General features: G+C 45.2%; 1 protein-coding gene across 2 annotated transcripts in view; it reads left to right on the top strand.

Annotated features, from left to right (window-relative positions):
• The window catches only part of rab28 (RAB28, member RAS oncogene family), a gene marked incomplete at its 3' end in the record, with an annotated part of 35,463 nt that extends 15,887 nt beyond the window's left edge, over positions 1-19,576 (top strand). The window contains exons 5-7 of one of the 2 annotated variants that reach the window (XM_080502579.1): positions 14,904-15,007; positions 15,448-15,525; positions 19,261-19,576. In XM_080502579.1, coding sequence (XP_080358705.1) covers positions 14,904-15,007; positions 15,448-15,525; positions 19,261-19,353 — 275 coding nt within the window. Of the gene's footprint in view, positions 1-14,903; positions 15,008-15,447; positions 15,526-18,589; positions 18,686-19,260 lie in introns of those variants that run through there. The other variant, XM_080502578.1, reaches the window with a different exon arrangement.
• Positions 19,577-21,164: the final 1,588 nt, after the last annotated feature.

The raw sequence follows: 21,164 nt of genomic DNA, 5'->3' as shown, positions 1-21,164 counted from the left end.
CCGAACATTAAGGACCAATAATGACGAGTCCTTCCAAACATCCCAGAGACGGCGGTGGAGTCGTAGCTGCTGCCGTGTTAGATAGATAGATAGATAGATAGATAGATAGATAGATAGATAGATAGACAGATAATTACTTTATTCATCCCCGAAGGGAAATTGTCTTGTTGCAGCAATCTGGTACATACGGATATTATAAAATACAATAGAATCAAAATAAAAGTAAAAAATTTAAATATATAAAAATATCTGGGTATAAGACATAAAGTAAAACACAGAATGGAACATGGGCACTTAGAAATAAGCAGGAGATAAAAGCAAGATAAATAAATAGTAAGGTGCAGTGGCAGAGCCATTAGAAGTAGGCATTATATAATAATAATAACAATAATACAGATAAACAATGTGTAATAGTGTATAATACTCGTGTATAGTACTACTAATAATGGTAGCAATAAAATAACAATAACAATAACAATAACAATATATATATATCTCAGTAATAATAATAATAATAATAATAATAATAATAATAATCATAATAATAATACCAATATTAATAGTATACTTATAATAAAAATAATACCAATGGTAATAGTGTACTTGCACATGTATAAATATATGTATATGTACATGCAATATGCCATATGAAATATATGATATAATATAGAAGATGAAGAAGAAGAAGAAGAAGAAGAAACTTTATTTATATAGCACCTTTCACAGATAAAATCACAAGGTGCTTCACAGAGGCATAAAAATAATAAAATAGTACGGACACAGTAAAATAAGTATCAATGTAATTTATTCCAGGTGATGATTGAGGCTCTGACGGAGGTAGAAGAGTTAAAAAGTCTTATTGCCGTGGGCAGGAAGGATTTCCTGTAACGTTCCTTAGAGCAGCGGGGTTGTGTTATGTGTGTGTGTGTGTGCGTGTGTGTGTGTGATGGTGACTGTCCACCTTCCTCGTCCATGATGGACGTCCATCAGAGTGGCGTCTGCTCACAGGAAGCGCTCGCTAATGTTCCCGGTCGGGGGTCGGGGGTGGGGGGGTGGGGGGTGGGGTGGGGAGGGGTGGGGGCGCCCCATAGGTCACGCTTTTAATTCTCCCGTCTCCAGCGGATTCCCTTTGTCTTGGCGTCCGTTGCATCCTCTAATGCGCCGGCTTTACCGGCGGGCGCCTCTGTATTTAGGCTAGGGTTCGGGCGTGTGGACGACGGCGGCGTTTAAGCGGCGTCCATCCCGCCGTCCAGGCTCCTTCGACCCCCCCCCCCCCCACCCACATCCCGACTCGACACACTCACTCTGTCTAATGGTGGCTGAGAACGGCCCATGTGTGTTTTTTTTCTGTTCCTCCGCTCTGGAAAAAAAGAAAAACAGAATCCCACACAGATTGCCCCTGGAGGAGCAATCAATTACCTCGCAGGGCTTTATGGATCCCTGAACCCTCTCATGGACTCTTGTTTTCAAGCCGCTCGTAGCGAGTCGCTCAAGAAACCTTCCTGGAAATAGTCGCACCTCTCCTCTCCAGTGTTTGTCCGCCAAAGATCATAAAAATCTCTTTAAGGCATCGTGGCGTTTTCTCCGTCTCTTTACGCGGCGTTAACGGTAATCTGAATACACGAACGCACGGCCCGTTCTCTTTTGGGAGCGGAGTTCAGATTTCTCTTAAATGGTTCCCATGATGCCAAACTGAGTGAGGCAACATGTTTGTGACAACCCGAAATAGAAGTACAGACATAACAAGGAGCTTATAAAAACACTTTGGATTTATTTCTCTGCGAGAGCTTCGCCTTCGGGGAGATTGTGGTGTTTCACCACTCAGACGTTTTTAGTGTTTCCACTTAGATAAACCGAAGGTGAACGCTGGATGGAGATGTCATGTGCAGTACTTACTTTAGTCGGTGGTTACAGCTGAAAGAATTATATGTGTGCAGCTGAAAGTTTCTTTTTTCCCTTTCGATACGCTGGATGACCTGTTGGGAGTCTCGTAACGTCGGTTGTTTTAAGCACAACGTAGAGGCTATAATCAAGGGGTTTCCTTGGCGTGTTTCTTTTATTTTGTTTTCAAACACACCTCAGATTCACGTCACCGAAATTATATATCGGCACAACGAGTCATCATTGTTGTCGTTTTTGGGTTGTTTTTTTTTTTACAATGCAAAAATGACACGTGTGAGAAAATATGGACAAATGGAAGTCCAGTGACTGATTCCCCCATTAAGTCAATTTGAAGCTACACCCGTTAGTCGGTGGTCAAATGGTGGTGCAGAACCTTCATTTTGGTCTGTTTGAGTTCATCGGTCTTCGTTCAAGTCGATAACGACTCCTAGGAAGGGGGAGCGCTTTTCACCGCTCATGCAGACGGCAGCATGACACCTGTTCTCAAAAGAAATTGAGGATTGAATGATTGATGACGTGAAGTAAACAGCAAAAAGAGCTGTGATGGAGTAAAAGCAAGGGGCACAGTGTCTGCACCCTGTGGGACTCCTTGTTTAACTTGAGTCGGAGCTGAAGAGTCGTCGTTGACATGAACCAAGTGGAAACCAGTTTAGTGCCGTAGCTTTAATCTGGATCCAGTGTCTGTAGTAGGAGGTTCTGATCAAACAGTGTCAAAATTCAACACTGAGATCTGACAGTCGTTTCTCTGAGGCCATTAGAAGATCATCAGTAACTTTGACCAGAGAGTCTCCGTTCTACCATGAGGTCTCAATCCTCACTATACCAGGGGTGCCCACACTTTTTCAGCATGCGAGCTACTTCTAAAACGACCAAGTCAAAGTGACCTACCCACTACAAAAATGCAAAACATACATTTATTTTCAAATATATTGAGGATTCTTTATATGTACAATGTATAATGATGTACCTTGCAAAACCGTACGAGCCAATATTGTGCAACACGACATAATTAACTATGAGCACTTTTTGTAATTACCTGAGTTTACTCCGACGACCCTTCTTTGGTATTGTGACAGTCGACTGGCAGACGAGACAAACGCACTTCGAAAATGACATCGTGAAAAAAAAGTCCACCTCCCATTCGTCATGAAAGTGATACGTTTTCGTTTTCTCACTTGGTCCAGCCCCCCCCCCCCCTCTCATTTTTGACGACCAAAGCTTCCTCTAGTTTAAAAGAAAAAAGCGAGGGCTTCAAATTTGCGGCAACTCGCTTGACTAGCTTGCTAGCTTCGCCACACTTAGCGTCGTCGTTTGCGCGTGTGCGGTGACCGAAAGGTCAGAAAAATTCCGCCGTCATCTCATGCTGCGTTCGATTGTACTCGTAATTCGGAATGGTAAATTAGTTTCATTACACCAGCGTCTATTTTTTTTTTCTAATGTCATGCGATCTACTATTACTACCTTTGCGATCGACTGGTAGATCGCGATCGACGTATTGAGCACCCCTGCACTATACTGTACACACACATATATATATATATATATATATATATTTATCCCGAATGATGCGGTCCACCTCCTCCCCTGATCTGACTGCGCCTCCTGTGCCGCGTCACCGCCAGGAAACAGCGTCTCCTTTCTTTGGCCCGGCTCAACAGCGTCTCCTTTCTTTGGCCCGGCTCAGGTTAAGTGTGCTTGTTAAGCACCAGTGTGCCCCCCCCCCCCCCCCCCTCTCAAACCCCCCCCCCACACACACACACTGCCCGCAGCCTCGCGTTAAATAATGGCACCACTTGTAACAATTTGGAGAGGAAACCAGTGAAATGTTTTATTGAGGGGAACACATATGTGCGTACAATTACTTACGCAGACGGACACCGTGAAGTAACGTTCGACACACGTTCTGACAACACGGGCGAATGGAGGACCGCTAGGCGCCCGGTGTGTCCAAACATCACCGTAACTGTTTAAATACAGTGTCGCCTTGTGTACTTCTACACGTTTCGCTCTAACGTTGCTTTACGTTGTTCAAGGAGTCGAAATGATTGATTTTTGTTGCTCACTCGTTTCAGATGCTTCAATCTTTTTTGTGACTGTTCATCTGAAGTCGATGGGGAAAAAACCCCCAAAAAAACCCTATGAAGAGAGTTTCATGGACACTGGTATATTTTAGACTAAGTGCAGTTCCATAAATCCAGCACATAACCGAGTCCATAATTTTAAAAGTGGCATATGTTACTGTCCAGATTTGCTGGACATTTTTCTTCTCTGACATTAAGCCTGCGTCGTTTATCAAACCAATTTGTTTTTATTAAGTGGGGATTGCTGGACCCCCGCTCGCTCCCGACCAGTCACCCTTCCCATCAACAGAGCTCTTTCCCTCAGGAACCCGCGACGATCCATCACGGGCTCCTACAGCCCTTATTTGGGCGACTTAAATGGGTTCAGTTCTCTTAACCCCTCCTCATCACTCATGGGTTTGCAGCTCACAGGTTCTGCCGCCGTTCCTCTGAGGATCCACTCAGGCCTGCCATGGGAAACCTTCGCCCCTCGCCAGTACTTTGGCTTCTCTTGTGCTTTGAAACTCATTTTAACGTCAGACCAAAAGTCTACATGAATGCTCCATGTAGTTTTATTTTAAAGACGAGTCAATTCATTAACCAATTTTTGTGAAGGCTAGTTCAGTTTTGCTCGTCACACTTCGGTTGTAAACAATGACAATGGGAGAACAAGGACATTGGGATGGACAGGCGACCGAGTTGTGTTGTTTTTACGTTGACTTTTGACTATTAAACCACCAAATCCCAACAGATCCAAAACAAATCCAACAACATCGTTCTTTTATATCCATCTTACTCATGCAAGTGCAGAAGAACTATTTACTACGACTTAGAGTTTTCAAAAAGTTCCGCCTCGGAAAGCATTGTCCAAAAGTTGAATAATAATAATAATAAACGGGGCCTAAAACAACTCAAAAAGTAACATATCATGTCTAAATTCATGCACAGATGAGACACAAAAGATAATAATAATGAATGGCATCTGTGAAAGAGTTTCCCAGAGATAAACAACGGCAAAACGCTTTATTGCATTGAGTTCAGTTCTTTGCTCTTGGGGCCAATTGCTTTCTCTCACTGGGCCATTCATAAAATAATTAATAAGAAAAAAAAAAAATATATATATAAAAACGACCACATCTTGTACGCTCTCCGGTTGTCTTCAATAACCCAATTTGTTTAATATTTTGAAACGTGTAATCTCGACTCAAAAGCAAAAAAACCAGAAGAAATGTGTAAGTTGACTCGTCATGTCTGCCTATCTCTCTCTCTCTCTCTCTCTCTCTCTCTCTCTCTCTCTCTCTCTCTCTCTCTCTCTCTCTCTCTCTCTCTCTCTCTCTCTCTCTCTCTCTCTCTCTCTCTCTCTCATGTGGAGCTGCCTTTACAGCCAAGTCTTTTCATTGGCTCCGCGTCTCTGTTGTGTTAAACAACATGCGCGTGTTTGCTTTCTGCACGCTACAGCGGATCTCGCTCGCATACCGTTCGCCGCCCCCCCCCCCCCCCCCCCCCTTCCCCCCCCAACCCCAGTTTTCCAGCCGTGTGAAGTCGAAGCGAAACGTCGATCTCCCCCCAACTCTTACTTCTTGTGAAGCATGTTCCTCGCCACCAACATTGTTGGTTCTGAGTTGTTTGGCCTCTTGGCGTGGGCCTCGGGTGGAGTTGAACCCCCCCCCCCCCCCCCCCTGCTCTCTCACCCCTGTCACCTCCCTGCCCCTGTAAAGCTGCCACACTTCCTGTCTGTTCAGTGTAGGCCTGCACATTTCTTAATAGAGAGATGCTCAGGAGTGCAGAGGAGCTCAATGCGCTTCTGTTTTTGGTTTAGCTCGAAAAAAAAAAAAAAAAAAAATGTTTTTCCTGGCTCAGCCCACTCGTACTTAGGTCCTCTTACAACAAACTAAAAGGTCCTAATTGCCCCCAAGGGGAAGGTTTAGCCACAATAGACATGTGGTGGGACAAAAGCCCAGTTGCTCTCACCCCTCCCCAGATAGGAGGGATGAACACGTCAGCAGTGTCTGTTCTGCGCCCTGGGCAGCGCCACCACAGTTTGGACGCTGTAAAACTTTATATATACAGTCTGTAGACCTGGTGAAGCGCGAGTACGGTCCGGTAGAGATCTGGAATGTTTACAGCAAAAAAACCCCCCCAAAAAATCCAGTGTTTCCTCTTTTCTCTTTACGTTTTTTTTTTTTTTAATTTAAAGTTTGGGCTCCAAGTCGATGCGAGTATCAAATAGTTTCAGTGACCGCCGTCTGGAAAAAAAGGTAGGAAATAGAGATTTTAGGGAGGGTTACGAGATACGGAGACGAACGGAGGGTTGCGGGAACGTTTCACGCCGACCCGTCGGTGTGGAATTACGCCGGTCGACGCCGAGACGTGTAGCCGCCCGGGGATTCGCTGAAATACTTCCCCGGGATCGTTCGGCCCCTCTGTTCTGGTGGCTTTTTCCCACACAAAGAAATGCAACAAGTGCCAACGGAGGCCCCCCAAAAAAAAAAAAGAAGGCGGCCAACGAAAGATTTAGGAGTGCCAGCTTTTTGACCCCCGCTCCAAGTCCTCGCACTCATCCCTCTCTCTCTCTCTCTCTCTCTCGACTCTCACGCCTGTTGAAACATGGAAAGTCCTCATTCGTTTTAGCCATCCATAAAGCAAATATTGTTGCACATGCAGTAGATGATCAGTCTTGCAGTGGCTTCTTGTGTGGTAGGTCACGGGCCATTTGAGTTGCACAGCACAAGCCGAGCCACCTGAGCCTGGAAGCCTCATCACACTCAAGGCTGTACTTTATATTCCTGCGCGGCTCCACAACATTGATACGGAGGAATTCCTGGAGGCGGCTCTGCCGACACGGGGCTGGATAAATAAGCCGCCGACGCAAATCGATAGGTGTGTGTGCGTGTACTGTAGATACGCGTGGAGCTGTCGATAGTGGAGCCGTCGCCTCTGTGGTCAGATTTCAACTTTTGTTTGTTCGGGCAGCCGCGAGCAGAACTCGCTTTTTGCACGTCACGGTTCACGACCGTCGGCCCAAGAGGGGGAAGGCTTTGTAATTACGAATGGACCCGTCGTGACGCGGCACATGCAATTACCGAAAGCCCCCCCCCCCCCCCGGTGCTCCGTGTAATTATCGGACTTCGTGGCTCGGCGGCCGGGCGGCCGGCCGGAGGAGCCGCGTGACGCCGCCCTCCCATAAAAGTCCACTTAGTTTAACGGCGGCAGGAGAGCTCGGAGGACGCGGCCCGGCGAAAAACCCCCAGGCGGCGCCTTGTGCGGTCGGCTCGGGTGGGTGGGTGGGGGGGGGTGGGCCTTTTTGTTCACTTTTCACGAGCCCTGCGAGCGCAGTAACCCCGGGGCCCACACGGCACTCCGCCCCAGGTTTTACTGTATCAGTGACAGGGGCTCTTCCCCCCCGCCGGCACTGCTACTGCTGGACTCTCTGCTCCTTCACCCCCCCCCCCCATCCCACCCCCACCCCCACCCCCCCCCTCCGGCTGCAGAGGAGGACCACATTGTTTTACCAGCCGCTGCAGAGTATCTGATTATGTTTGAAAGTGTGAATGCACGTGTGTGTGTGCGTGTGTGTGTGTGTGTGTGTGTGTGTGTGTTTCACCAGCAGCGATCAGGTGACAAGATGAGCTGTGATCAATGAGCTGTTGACAGAACACTTCTGACCTGGTGGAAAGCGAGTCCCCCGATGGTCCCGGGCCCCGTCTCAGGGCCACCGGGAAGGGCGGCGCAGCACAAAGAGCGCTCTTTTCTCCACCTTGGGGGGGGGTTATGAGGGATGGGGGGGGGGGGGGGGGGTATGGAGGGGGACTCCCCGAGGACTCCCGCTCGCCTCCACAACACCCAGCCGACTAACAGCACTTCATCTGTCCATACGCACTCACCAAACTCCTGATCGGGTCGTGATCTTACCCACAGGTTTTCACCGACTGCTAGTTACTGGTAATTATCGCGCCGCTGGTTTATATTCAGTTACACGCCGTCTGAGGGCGACGGTGACGCCGCGGCAGAATCGTGCAACTGTAATTGCTGGAATTAGATTTCGATAATTATTAGTTTGGGACGCATTTGCTTTCAAAATAGATCTTTAGTTATTGCTTAATACATTGCGTTGCTCTTTTTTTTTTGCCATTCCATCATGTGTTCACTACATTTTCAGTTAATAACATCTTTTTTTTTTTTTAACTGTTCAGCAGACATCGAGACACGCAGTATATCATTGTGCACAATTGTGCAATTTATTCATGATTAAATCTGTAGGGAAAGTGTAAAACTGTTCCAAATTGCACATATTTGCACATACATGTTGAAATGTCTTATACAATATTTCTCACTTTGTTTCTTTACGAGGTTATAGACTTTTGCTGATGCATCTCGTGCAGAACTATTTGGGTTTTGTTCACACAAAAAAAGGTTTGTGAACCTGCATTGTCGCTTGTGTCTTGGGGACTATGATTAAAAACTGCATTTCGAAGGCAAACACAGTCTTTTGTGTCAAAACGCGAGACGTTAAAAACGACGCTTGGTCGTCATTCACTGTATTTCTTCACGTCTGTCATGTCGTTCGCTCATTGTGAGCTTAGAAGGAAATTAAGAAGAAGGTAAAAATGTTCAGTTAATGGACCAAAGTGTCAGAAAGGTCAATGATTTAAGACTTGAATGAATCCATAGAGGCTTCATATAGTTTGTTCGGAGAGCCAATCGGCACCGAGGCACTGTTTGCGTTCACATTACGCCGCATGTCTTACAGGTACGGGGGTTATCACACCATTCATATTTCAAAGCCCTCAGTTTTTATGAGCCCTTTCTGACTCATGCAAACCAGTTGGACCCAATAACTTAAATGCTTAAATTCCTCCAGTCAATTTGTTTTATTAGCCACTTGCGCTGTATGAGGTAAATCTGCGCCTAATTCAATCAGACGGCGGGCGAGGGTGATTTATTATAGTTTTACTGACTTTTTAAAACTGCTCCAGGGCTCCTCGTGAGTTGCCGGAGAAAGTTTATGGGTAAATAAAATGCCACTTTCAATTAATCCTCTCGATACATTATCAGAGAATAAAAACATCCAGCTGCTCTCCCGGCCTCGGGCGGTTCGTAAGAACAGAGCTGTTTAAGAGACGGAGGACCCTGTTTCTGCAGCGTGCAGCAGAGGTTCTGAGACCTTGTTAACTTAATTCAATTTCATTTATATACTGTAGCGCCAAATATGACACAGTCAAATCGAGGCCCTTTTTTTCCTGGGGAAAAACCCAACGGGCTGTTAGTGAGGGACGGAAAAAAAATATGGAAAAACATCAAAAAGAGCCCTGGGTTCAAATATTAAAAACTAAAAATATAAAATACGGCAATATTTTAAACCAATTAAAAGGTTTTCCAAAGTTTCATCGACTCTTAGTGATAGACTGTGTACATTTGTTTTTGTAATCTTAGATAATGAGCTGAAGAAAATCTTTGAATTACTAATGAATTCAATAAAATAATAATGTACACACACACACACACACACACACACACACACACACACACACACACACACACACACACACACACACACACACACACACACACACACACACCCCCACCAATGGTAGTAGCTGTCATTCAAAGTGTTAGCGTTGGAAAAAAACTGGTTAACTAGTATAAGTAGTGTATTAGTTGGATGGATAATGGATGGACGGTTACATTTCATGATAAATGAAGATGGACATTGCAAACATGGAAAAAAAAAACCATGAAAATGTTTGTTCGGATACTCAAAAAGCTCAAGATGTAAAGATAAAACTCGTTCTCATTCTAAAGAACCACTTTAGAATGAGAACACGTCACGCAACCCTTTTAAAAGTCAGCGCCGCAGAATAGCTCGGGGATGTTGTAAAGTCAACGTCAAAGTCAAAGTCAGCTTTATTGTCAAGTGTGCTCATATGCATGACATACAGCACAGATGAAATTTCAGTCGTCTCGGACCCACAAGTGCAAAAAGCCATGTAATAATAATAATATTAAAAATAACAATTTAAAAATGTAAAAATATATGCACCATATAATCATATAGACAGTAAAGTGACAAAGTATGGGTATAAAATAGAATAAATAGACAGTGACAGTGAACGGTTGAATTGTAATGTCCATTTGGGGAGAGTGAGGTAGAGCGAGGGAGAGTGAGATAGAGTGAGGTAGAGTGAGGTAGAGTGAGGTAGAGTGAGGAAGAGTGAGGTAGAGTGAGGTAGAGCGAGGTAGAGCGAGGTAGAGCGAGGTAGAGCGAGGTAGAGTGAGGTAGAGCGAGGTAGAGCGAGGTAGAGTGAGGTAGAGTGAGGTAGAGTGAGGTAGAGTGAGGAAGAGTGAGGTAGAGTGAGGTAGAGTGAGGTAGAGCGGTAATGTTCATCTTAAGGTGAGGTAGTGCAGTGAAGTGCAAATAGCAGGTGGGGGGGGGAGTTAAAACTTCGCGGTGAACAAAGTGCCCAGACAGTTGTAAGTCATTTCACGCCGACTGGTGTCGATAATCCTCGCCCCCCCCCCCCCCCCCCCCTCACAGTGCCATCGGACTGGATTCGTGATCCGGCCACTGTCGGGGAGGGGGGGTGGGGGCAGATGGGGGGGGCAGAGACCTCTTAAAGGGGTCTTAAAGGCACAGCGTGAGGTCACTCTGGAAGCGATAGGTCCTCCCCTGGGCTTGATTAGCCTCAACCCTGTAACTTTCACTTAATGGGCTGTGACCCCCTCAGAGCCTCACGTCTCTGGCAAACACACACACCCCGCCATTACCGACACACACCTCACACACACACACACACACCTCACCCCTCACACATGCCACGCTCCCCGACAAGGCAGCAGCTGGATTAAAATGAGGCTGCCAGCAATTAACTAGGTCACGTCAAGCTTCATTCTCTGGCTGGATAAACTCGTCCAATTGGTCCCCAGAAAACGTCTCTTGTTATCGCAGCCAGGATTTAAAAAGCCCAGCGAGGATTGCAGCGGCGCGGGTTCAGGTTTTGGTTTGGTTATCCACGCCGGGCCCCCGCTCACACTATGCTTCCCACTGAAAACACAGAATTCTGTTCAGTTTTTTTGTTTTTTTTAAAGGGATCCCGTGGTGGAACTTTTCAGAAATGCTCCGTGGAAATGGAGGAAAATACTACTTTATCTGAGACAGAAATGATGGATAGGTGTAAAAAAAAAAAAAAAGAAATATATAAAAAAAATTTACATTGCTATCATTGCACCTCACTTTGATTTTAATTTTAGCATTTAAATCGACGTAGGCTATTAAATGAAATAAAAAAATTGATTCAGTCAGTAGCTACTTCATGTTTGAATGAATCCTCTCTGGAGTCATTTCAAATACGACGAAACTTCTCCTTGACACGCACATTTCTTTATCTATATTTCCCTCTCAAACAGTTGTTTCAGTGCCAGCGTGACTTTTCTACCTGCTTTACACACTTTTATAAGCAAAAGCACCATTTGCAAAAACTAAATGTAACGCTGTGCATAAAGATGTGATGTGACGTCAGCGCTGATGTGCGGACGGAGAATTTAATTCAGATAACTGATGCCGTTTGTGGAAAATGTCACTGAATCATAGTTTTTACTCAAGTAGTTGAGTCGCTAACGTTCCTCAGCCACCAGTGTTTTTGAACCCGAGATCTGATTTTACTGCGTTCTTTAAAGTACATGGTGGCTTATGTGGAGTTTGCATGTTCTCCCTCTGTGTGTGTGTGAGTGTGTGTGTGTGTGGGTTTATTACTCTGGGTGGTCTTAATTTCCTGTGTGGCACTGCTCTCACATTTATTTCATTTAGCTGTCCTGGTTACAATGACAATAAAAGCTCTACTTCTGAAGGTCTGTCGTCCAATAATGTCATTTTTATGATTAATATCGTTCCATTTTTTTCTTTTTTTTAAGTTTTATTTACTGGAATTCTCCTGAAGGATGATTTAAAAACTGACATACTGGTTTAAAAGGCACAAAATCCAGCCTGCTCGCTAATTTGAAGTTTTGAAGTAACATTAAAAAGCCTCTCCAAGCCTGTCTGGTTTGGGGATCGCCGGCTCTGCCAGCCAGAGGATTCTTTCCATGAAGGACTTTTTCACGTAGACGGCCAGCAATTTTTTTTTTTTTTTTTTTTTTTCGGTGGGGGAGAAATCGAGAAACATCCATGTTTTTCTTCTCATTCGTTCGTGTGTCTCCCCGGTTTGAATACGACAAAACCCGATTACTTACGCTTAAAAGCCCAATTCATCCGGCAGATATCAATCTGGCGCTGTTGTCTTGTAACTCACGGCAGTGACGGGCAGACCTTTTAAATAAACACTGGCGGGGGTGACCGGAGCGAGGGGAGGGCCATCGCTCTGGACGAGTGATGATCCACTCCGCTATCTCGCAGGCCCAAACAGTTTATTTCGCAGTTTGCAGCCACTTCCTCGGGGGGGGGGGGGGTGGGGGTGGGGGGGGTTTGTGAGGCCGATGTACAGTTTGACAGGGACGGAGCGAAACCAGATCGTCGGAGGAAGATTGTTTTGACCTGATAAGTAGAAATGGATACATTAGGGAGGGGAGGGGGGGTGAAAAAAAAATGGAGCGAAACACTAAAACGGTGGGATTAGTCTCGTATTGGGGTTTATGCTGAGAAATGGCTTTGTGTGAGAACGTGGGCCCACCTACAGTACCAGTCTGTGATTAGAAGGAGCGACTTAGACGCTCGCAAGCCATTAGGATGAACCACGAGCAGAACTGGGGATTTGTCCTGCTTCCATATACAAAACAAACCTCACCACCGGGTCCAGTTCAGGAATGCTCTCAATCAGATCTTATCTTTAAGTTATACCGGCTGCAATTTGCATTTAGATATTTTAATATTTTTGTGTGTGCGTGTGCAAAAATTAGAATTTAAATAACCGGCAAGGCCTTTGGAATCTCTTCACCGACCATGCTTGACGTAAATAAAGAAGACCTGGTGTTTGATAACAACTGTCGACCTTTTACGGTTCTTGTGTAACAAAAAAAACATTAAAAAAAAAGACTATATGGAATATTTATCGTAGACGTGTGTCCAAAGAGTAGAAACGTGAAAATTGACGTAAACGACATCAAGTTGGGGTTTTTTCTTCGGTAGATTATTGAATTGAATTGGTTGTGAATCTACTCATTGGTGCCACATATGTAACCAGAATGCATTTGTAAAATGAAAAAATGAAAACTTTATTGTCTGCCGATGCCAAACAGGCATTTTTGAAGTCGCTTCTTCTGCCTGCATCGGTGCTCACGAGTGAAAACGGTAGTGAATTAAAGGAAAGAGAGGTGTGCTTTATCCTCCACCTTAACTCAGGAAGCCTGTGGGTTCAGTTTCTCGCTCAGGGATTCAAACCAGCAGCTCCAAACGCAAAGAGAACATGCAAAAAAACCCCAAAAAAACAAAAAAAAACAGGTTCTTTTCTCTCACGCCTCGACTCCTTTTCCCTTTTCTGTAAAGAAAAAAAATTCATCTGTGTTCTTTGGCGACTCTTGTTAATGTTGGTTGATCTTACTGCGACTCATGATTGACACCCCCCCCCCCCCAAAGTGTGCAGGATCCAAAGGATTAACGGTGTTTACCCCTAGTAGCACGCTGGGTACCTCCGCTGTTAATGACGGGAATTAATAACCTGCCGACGCCTGCGAGACGTCTCTGTTTACGTACAGGCGAGAGTCTGAGAAGCTGTAAAAGTTTCAGAAAGGTTTGTGTTTATATGTCCCTTAATGATGATGGTTATATTCGTTTTAGCCCCCAAAAAATGATCATCTCTCTTTTTTTATTTTTTTGTTTTTTTCACCGGCATTTTTCGAGTAAAGCGTCATATGTTGGAGATATTATTAATAATAGAGGATTAGAGCAGTGTTTACATTTCCTCCTCTATGTATCAGTCTCTCTCTGCTTCTGGTATTATCTCCACCTCTCTCGCTCGCCCTCGCTCTCTCTCTCTCTCTCACCAAGGGGCATGAGAACAGGGTAAATCCTTGACAACTTCAATGAAACCTCACACAAAGCCTAAAACTTGTGTGTGGGGGTGGGGGGGGGGGATGGGGGGGGCGGGGGGGGGGGGATGAGAGAAACGCAACACCGTACAGTAGCCTGACCTCCTCCAGCTTCCACAGACACGTTCGCACCAGATACCGGGCGTGGCCGCCTTCCCCGCACAAAGCCGAGAGAGATAAAGAACCGGGCTATTGCTTTCAGCGAGGAGACCCCCGGGTGACCTTGCTGGCCGACCCCGCCGTGACCCCGTCAGGCGAGGAGGAGGTGGTGGGGGGGGGGGGGGGGGGGAGGTGGGGAGGAGGGGGGGGTTAGAAAGCGAGGCTGCAGCCGGGGTATCACTGCACAGGACTCCGATGCGCGGAGACGTCTCCACACAATGGCTAAAAAAGGAGGGTGGTGTCATTGTGCGCCGGCGGTAAATCAGCGTGCAGGTGACAGACGCCGGGAACCTTGTGCCCACCTTAACCCCCCCCCTTCCCCCCCCCACCCTCATAAGTCAGAACTGTTCTCTCCATCCACACTCAGAGCTCCAGCGCTTCAGGCCGCACTAAGTTTCACACTCCACATTGTGTCGTGTCCTTTGATAGCAGCCGAATTCATCCCTTTGCTCCGCGGCGCTGCAACGTGACGACCGGCGGCCGCAGCTGCGTCTTGAAAGCAACATAACAATTGAGTTATGCTTTGTTTCCTCGCGTGCCGCTGCGTGCACCGTCCCCGTACACTCGACAGACCACTTCCATCTCGGGCCGGAGCGTAAACAGCTATCTGGTTCTGTTTACGTTGTGTAAATGTAAGAGCTGACCCCGGGGAGGAGGGGGGAGGGTGGAGGGGGGGGGGGGGGGGGGGTGCCGTATAACCGTCCATCTGTCTTCCTCTTTAAGTTTTTTTTTTCCTCCTCACGCCACGCTGTGTTTGGTCCGCAGTCGACATGGAGCACATGAGGACGGTGAAGGCTGACAAACACCAGCGCTTCTGCCAAGAGAACGGCCTCATCAGTCAGTTCGTGTCGGCCAAGACGGGAGATTCGGTTCGTACCCCGGCTCGCCCGATGTGTCACCATCAGAAAAACATACATAAATACATAAAATGCTCCAATACAGGACTATTCAACTATATTTTTTTGGGAGGGCCACATTTTCAGAAAGCTAAGGACCCGGGGAGGGGGGGGGGGGGGCGGACAATTCCCTGAGCTATTATTCCTGATCTCAACCTGACACGATGCTCTGCCACATTCAAAAGTCTTTTATTTTGGTACATGGCAAAAAAGTACAAATCACAGACTTTATACACATCATAGTGTTTTGGTTTTTTTGGAACAAAGGCTGTTACAGCCCCATAAACACATATTTGAAACATCTGAACTAAAAAAAAAAAAAAAAAAGTAAACAAAACTGATCTGCGGGCCGGTGTGATGTCATCGGGCCGCCTGCTCTAATATATTTCTTGTTTCTTGTCGTCGTCCTCCAGGTTTACCTCTGTTTTCAGAAAGTGGCTGCAGAGATTCTGGGCGTGAAGCTAAACAAAGCCGAAATCGAACAGTCCCAGGTGAGTCGCAACGCCGTCAAAGTCTTTCTCTCAGATTTCGTCTGACGAAACGCCTTCCTGGGGAAGGGTAGGGTAGGGTAGGGTGGGGGGGGGGGGGTCAAATGGCAAATGAGCGAGAAGAATTTGTGGCGTTTTCAGCTTCCTCTTGCTCTGCGCGATGCCTGAAGAGGTCACCGGGAGTGTGTTGGGTCACGGGGGGGTCGCCACGCACTGTAAAAGGTGCTTCTTGCTGCGTAAACAGGAGTTCGTCACGTCGGTCTACCTGCCGCTGACGTCGCCCATCTGCTCATGGACCCACGTCGGCCGGGAAGTCAGGGGTTAAAGGCCGGGAGGGGGGGGGGTAGAGATTTCATTTTTTTCATTTTATTATTTATGTCATTCATTTAAAACAACGCAACAGCAGCATTTCATATGAATGAAAAAGAGCAGAAAGAAGTAAAACGTATAATGTTCTGCCCCTTATCGACACAAAAATCGTTTCCATTTCCAGTTCATTTCATTTGAGTGTCACATGCAGCCGTTTTTTTCCCAAAACATCAAACACAAAATAAATAAATAAGGTTGATCTGCTCCTCCGCAATTTCTGTAACATTGATAATTTAACAAGTTTCTTAAACACATCGATGGCTTTAGAAGTTTTAATTTTACAATCAAGACTTGTTCCACAGACCGACTCCTTCCATTGAGATGCATTTTTCCATTACGCATTTGTTCGGTAAAATTTCCAGATGAGCTTTAAACATGGTTTTTTAGAAGGTTATACTCCACTAAATCTTTAAATTTCAGTGTTTTTAGTCGTCTAAATAAAGGATTAGTATGGTCTCTGTAACCGCTTCCACTAGCGACTCTAAATGATCTAAATCAGGGGTGTCCAACATGCGGCCCGGGGGCCAGAAGCGGCCCACCAGAGGATCTCATCTGGCCCGCCATGTGATTTATTTTTAAGTATAAATATGAAAACTGACAGAGGCTGATCTAAAAACACTAGATTGTCAAAAATGACATTCAAAACCGCCCTTGGTCAGAATTTGACCCCCGACATTAATGCAATCTGTGGAGGTCACATGACGCAACGCCTTTCACAATAAAACGAGTCCAATTTATGTGAAATGATACTTCAGACACGTAAACTCAAAAAAATGTCCAGATGATGACAAATTGTTTTAATCCTGAATAAAAATACGATATCAAGATACAGGTCACTGAGGCTTTTTTTGTTGTTGTTGCAAATATAACAATATCTGATTTCCTTTAATATGTATATTTCAGAATAGACTGGCAAATTCTTGCAGTTACAAAAAGATCAAAAGAAGGAAAGACTTTGACATTTGTCCGTATCTGCAGTTTAATGTTACGTTTGACTTGTTGGGCCCTCCAGAGGTCAGATCAGGTTGTATGTGGCCCCTCAACTGAAATGAGTTTGACACCCCTGATCTAAATGATTTATTTTGGGTTTTTTTATCTCCCAGCGTTTCGGGGACCAAACAGGATCTCCGGCTCGCGATAGGCAAACCAAAGGTGTCCCGCGGTGGCGGCTGCGGGATTCACAAGGTCGCCTCCCACGGAGGCATTAATCCTCGGCCTGATATGAGCGGCTGGAGCCACACTGGCTGGGCGGTGGGTTGATGAGCCGGGGGGGGGGGGGGGGGGGCTACAAGAGAGGTCGCGACCCCCCCAGAGAAGGGAGAGCACGGAGGGCAAAGACTGGCCAGATTCTCAAGCCCTTCTAACATCGTCGACACTAAAAATGTCCACAGGCTAATGAAGACGTCCGTCTCCCGGGGGGCTCCGTCCGGTCCTCCCCTGGCCGTCCTGTCAGCACAGCAAAGTGTCTTAATCCGGGTTCAAAAGGCAACGAGTGGCTGCGTCCAGGCTGCGTCTTCAGCTTCATGAGACGGGCCACAGGGGAAAAAACAAAACAAAACACACAAAGCTGAATAATACTGAGGGTTTGGTTGCTTTTTTGGGGGGTTTAGTTGATTGAACTTAATAAAATGATGCTTCGAGAAGTCGTTGCTGTAAAAGCAGGCATTAGTTTGGGAAACGTGGTAAATAATTTCAGAACTTGTAAAAGTTTTTTTTAACCACAATATGAATTTAATTCAATTTACCTGAATGAAATATCGAAATATCCTTACAGGCATATGATTCTAGAAGTAGAAGTCAAATTAAGTGTCAGGAGTCGTGACTTTACCAAAAGAAATATAAGTAACTGGAATTTGTCAATTCCTCTCCTGCTGTTTTAGTCATGTTTTGCTCATCAACCGAGTTCATGTCAAACGTCTAAATCACATCATCTACACTGATTTCAAGTGTAGACTTTTTAAAACAAGCAGCCTGAAACCAGAAGAAAAATAAATACTGACATGTAATAAGCTGTAACTGTGGACCGTTTGTTTCTATTGAAGTCATTTCAGTGAATTTGTGTGTTTACTTTAACGATATCAATAGAATTTGTCATAACTGACAACACATATGTGTAAATATGAACGCCGGTAAAGACTGAATGTACTGATGTGGCTGACCGAGGCGCTGACTTCTGGCCGTGGCTCCGGAGCGGAGGTCCTCCGACAGGTCGGGGCCGTCGGCTGAGCGAAGCCCCGTTATCAGCTGTCGGGTTTTACAGAGTCGAACACGAAGGTCGCGACCTCCGACGGTATTGTATCTGCCGGGCGGCTCGCTCCGTCATGGTTCCTCTGTCCGCGGGATCAGATAGCCCGGCCACACACCCCTCCATGACTGACACCAGAGGAGCTTGTTACCCGGGGGCCAACATGGTCGACCGGAGCCAACATGGCCGCCCGGAGCCAACATGGCCGACCGGAGCCAACATGGCCGACGAGCACACGCTGCTCTCGCGACTAAATGCTAATTCCATCCAATCTGATTTCACTGGTCTTTGTTTCAAGACACTTTATTCCCATGTTTTTATTATTTCTCATTCATTTTTTCCCCCCTTTTCTTAACTTTTAACCCCCATGCCATTCTTGTCTTTTCCATACCTCTGTCCCTTTCTCTGTTTTCTGCTCTCTCTCGCCTCCCGCCACCCGCCGAACCCGCTCAGAGGATTGTGAAGGCTGAGCTGGTGAACTACCCTCAGGACGAAGGCCCCTTTAGACAGGAGAACACCCAGCAGAGCAAAATCTGTTCGCTCCAGTAGCTCCAAGTATGTCCACGTCTTCCGGCGAGCAGGAACCAGTAAGCGTCGTAGTTGTAGACCGTAGACGTAATCAGAAAATGAGTAGAAGTGACGTATCCCGGTTGGGATCTTTACTTGGACACGCGTCAAAGAAGCAAAAGCGTGTGGCGTTCCTGCAAATCGTCTCCAGAGCCATCCATCCATGTTATAAACCACTTTATCCTCCTCCTCCTCCTCCTCCTCCTCCTCCTCCTCCGGCATGGAAAATAAAAAAAAGGAATTGTGTGTTGTCTTAAAGGTGATCAATTTGACGCATCGGGACATCGCTCAACATCGATTAGGACGAATTCTGCTCAGCGTCCTTGTATTTTAAATGATAATGATTAAAGCTCAACCTTATTCTTAACATTTGACTTTATTCAGCTTTAGATCAGGCTGCTGGGCTGGGCGGTTTAAGGCTTTTATGTAAATCTGAGAGATGAAAGGGGAACTTTCCCTTTTCAAGTCTCATCTTCGTCCCTGTGTGGACGATGGTGACACGACTTCCTTCTGACAGTGGGTTTATTTTCCTTCCTGTGTCTGTCTCACCTTTGCAGCGAGTGGTGAAGGCGGACATCGTGAACTACAGTCAGGATACGGTGGCCCGGACGGTCAATCCTCCTCGCAGCTCCATGTGTGTGGTCCAGTGATCTCCTCCAACACACACACACACACACACACACGGTTTCTATGGTGACAGGGATGATAGAGAATTCAGACTCATTAGGTGAAAATACACACACACACATACGCACACTAGCCTGTCGGGAAGATAGATCGCTCAGGCTGCAGTACCGCCCGCCACCTCCAGGGGCGCTGTGTTAAAATGTGACTCTCACTTTTTCCAAAAGAAAAATATTTTAATAAACAGCAGCAGGCATTTTTTTTTTATAAGAGAGTGATGCTCCTGTTTATGGGGAGTTTCCCTACAGAGTCCTGCACACACACACACACACACACACACACACACACACACACACACACACACACACACACACACACACACACACACACACACGTAAAATCATACTGAGTCAGTATTAAAGTTTCATCACCTTTAGGATTTGGGGATTTAATGGATGAAAAAACTGCTCAGGACAAAATATAGTCTTGAGTCTTGTATAGTCTCTCTCTCTCTCTCTCTCTCTCTCTCTCTCTCTCTCTCTCTCTCTCTCTCTCTCTCTCTCTCTCTCTCTCTCTCTCTCTCTCTCTCTCTCTCTCTCTCTCTCAGACAGATAATTTTTAAATTTACACACAGCTTCTGGAAATCATGTATTTGAATAATTCGCGTCCAGGAGGCTGGTTGTTTAGAGAGACTTTTTATTTTTATTTTGCCGTTTGTGACTGTCTTTTTTTTTTTTGGGAATATATTTATATATATATATATATATAAGAACACCGTGAACACATTTTTTGATCCACATGGTTCCATGTCTGTGGTGCTTATCAGAAATAAAAGAGCTGTGGTAAAACGCTGTAGCGTACTGGAATGCGATTCTACAACTAGTATTGCTATAACATGAACTGTGTTGTTTCTTTTTTCTTTTTTTTTTACATAGAAATACTTCAAATTTCAGTGTATTTTATATTTAATTTCATTTTTATTCGACAAACCCAAACATTTTTGTGTATAAATTAAATGAAATGGCCAAGATAACGTGGCGGAACGTGTGCAGAACGTATCCAGAATCCAGAATCGACGTTTCAGATGAAGACGGAAAAACATATAAACCTGCTTTAATGGCGTTTTCAGAAGAACGCCATCAAATCATGCTCAAAGTATGTTTTTAATTAAATAAAACGTACAAACTAAAGACATATTGAGCGTAATAGAACCACTACAGCTCAAATCAATCCTTGAATTCAACACTTTTCTTTAAATTCGCTCTTGAATGTTGGAGCTTTGAGATATTTGTCAGCGTTAGACCGTGCGTTCAGTGTTACACGTTTTCAGTTGAGCAATGCCAATATTAATGAGAATGATTCTCAGAATCTGCTACAGTTAAACGACAAACTTGATTCCGGGGCAGAAATATTGAATTAGTTTGTTTTTTTAATTATTGAACTGTCCGTTTTAGAACAGAAGTTTGCTTTGGAGAATGCCGATGATGCATGAAATGTGTCGTACGATCTGTCCTTTGACCACATTTTCATAACTTTGCCCTTCTGCTCGTGTTCAGTTAGAAAAGTTTTGGATATTAGATTTGTACAATTAAAAGCTGAAGCTCTCGATTTTTACCACTTACGTGTTTGTTTATCGTCCTAAAGATTAAATCACATGTCGTGTTTTAGCGTATTTTATTTCAAATGCTGGAAAAATAGAGGCGCCAAACAAATAGTTTGTGTGTTTGGTCGGTACTGGATTGAAAAACATGAAAGTTTTTCCAACTTCTTGAAGATTTCCTGATTTTCATCCTGTAAACTGATTTTTTTTTTTTTTAACTATCATTCATGTACATTT

This window comes from Blennius ocellaris (genome assembly GCF_963422515.1).
Source record: "Blennius ocellaris genome assembly, chromosome: 9".
Lineage (NCBI taxonomy): Eukaryota > Metazoa > Chordata > Actinopteri > Blenniiformes > Blenniidae > Blennius > Blennius ocellaris.
Note: the sequence above shows the minus strand (reverse complement) of the source record. Positions and strands in the feature narration are given on the sequence as shown.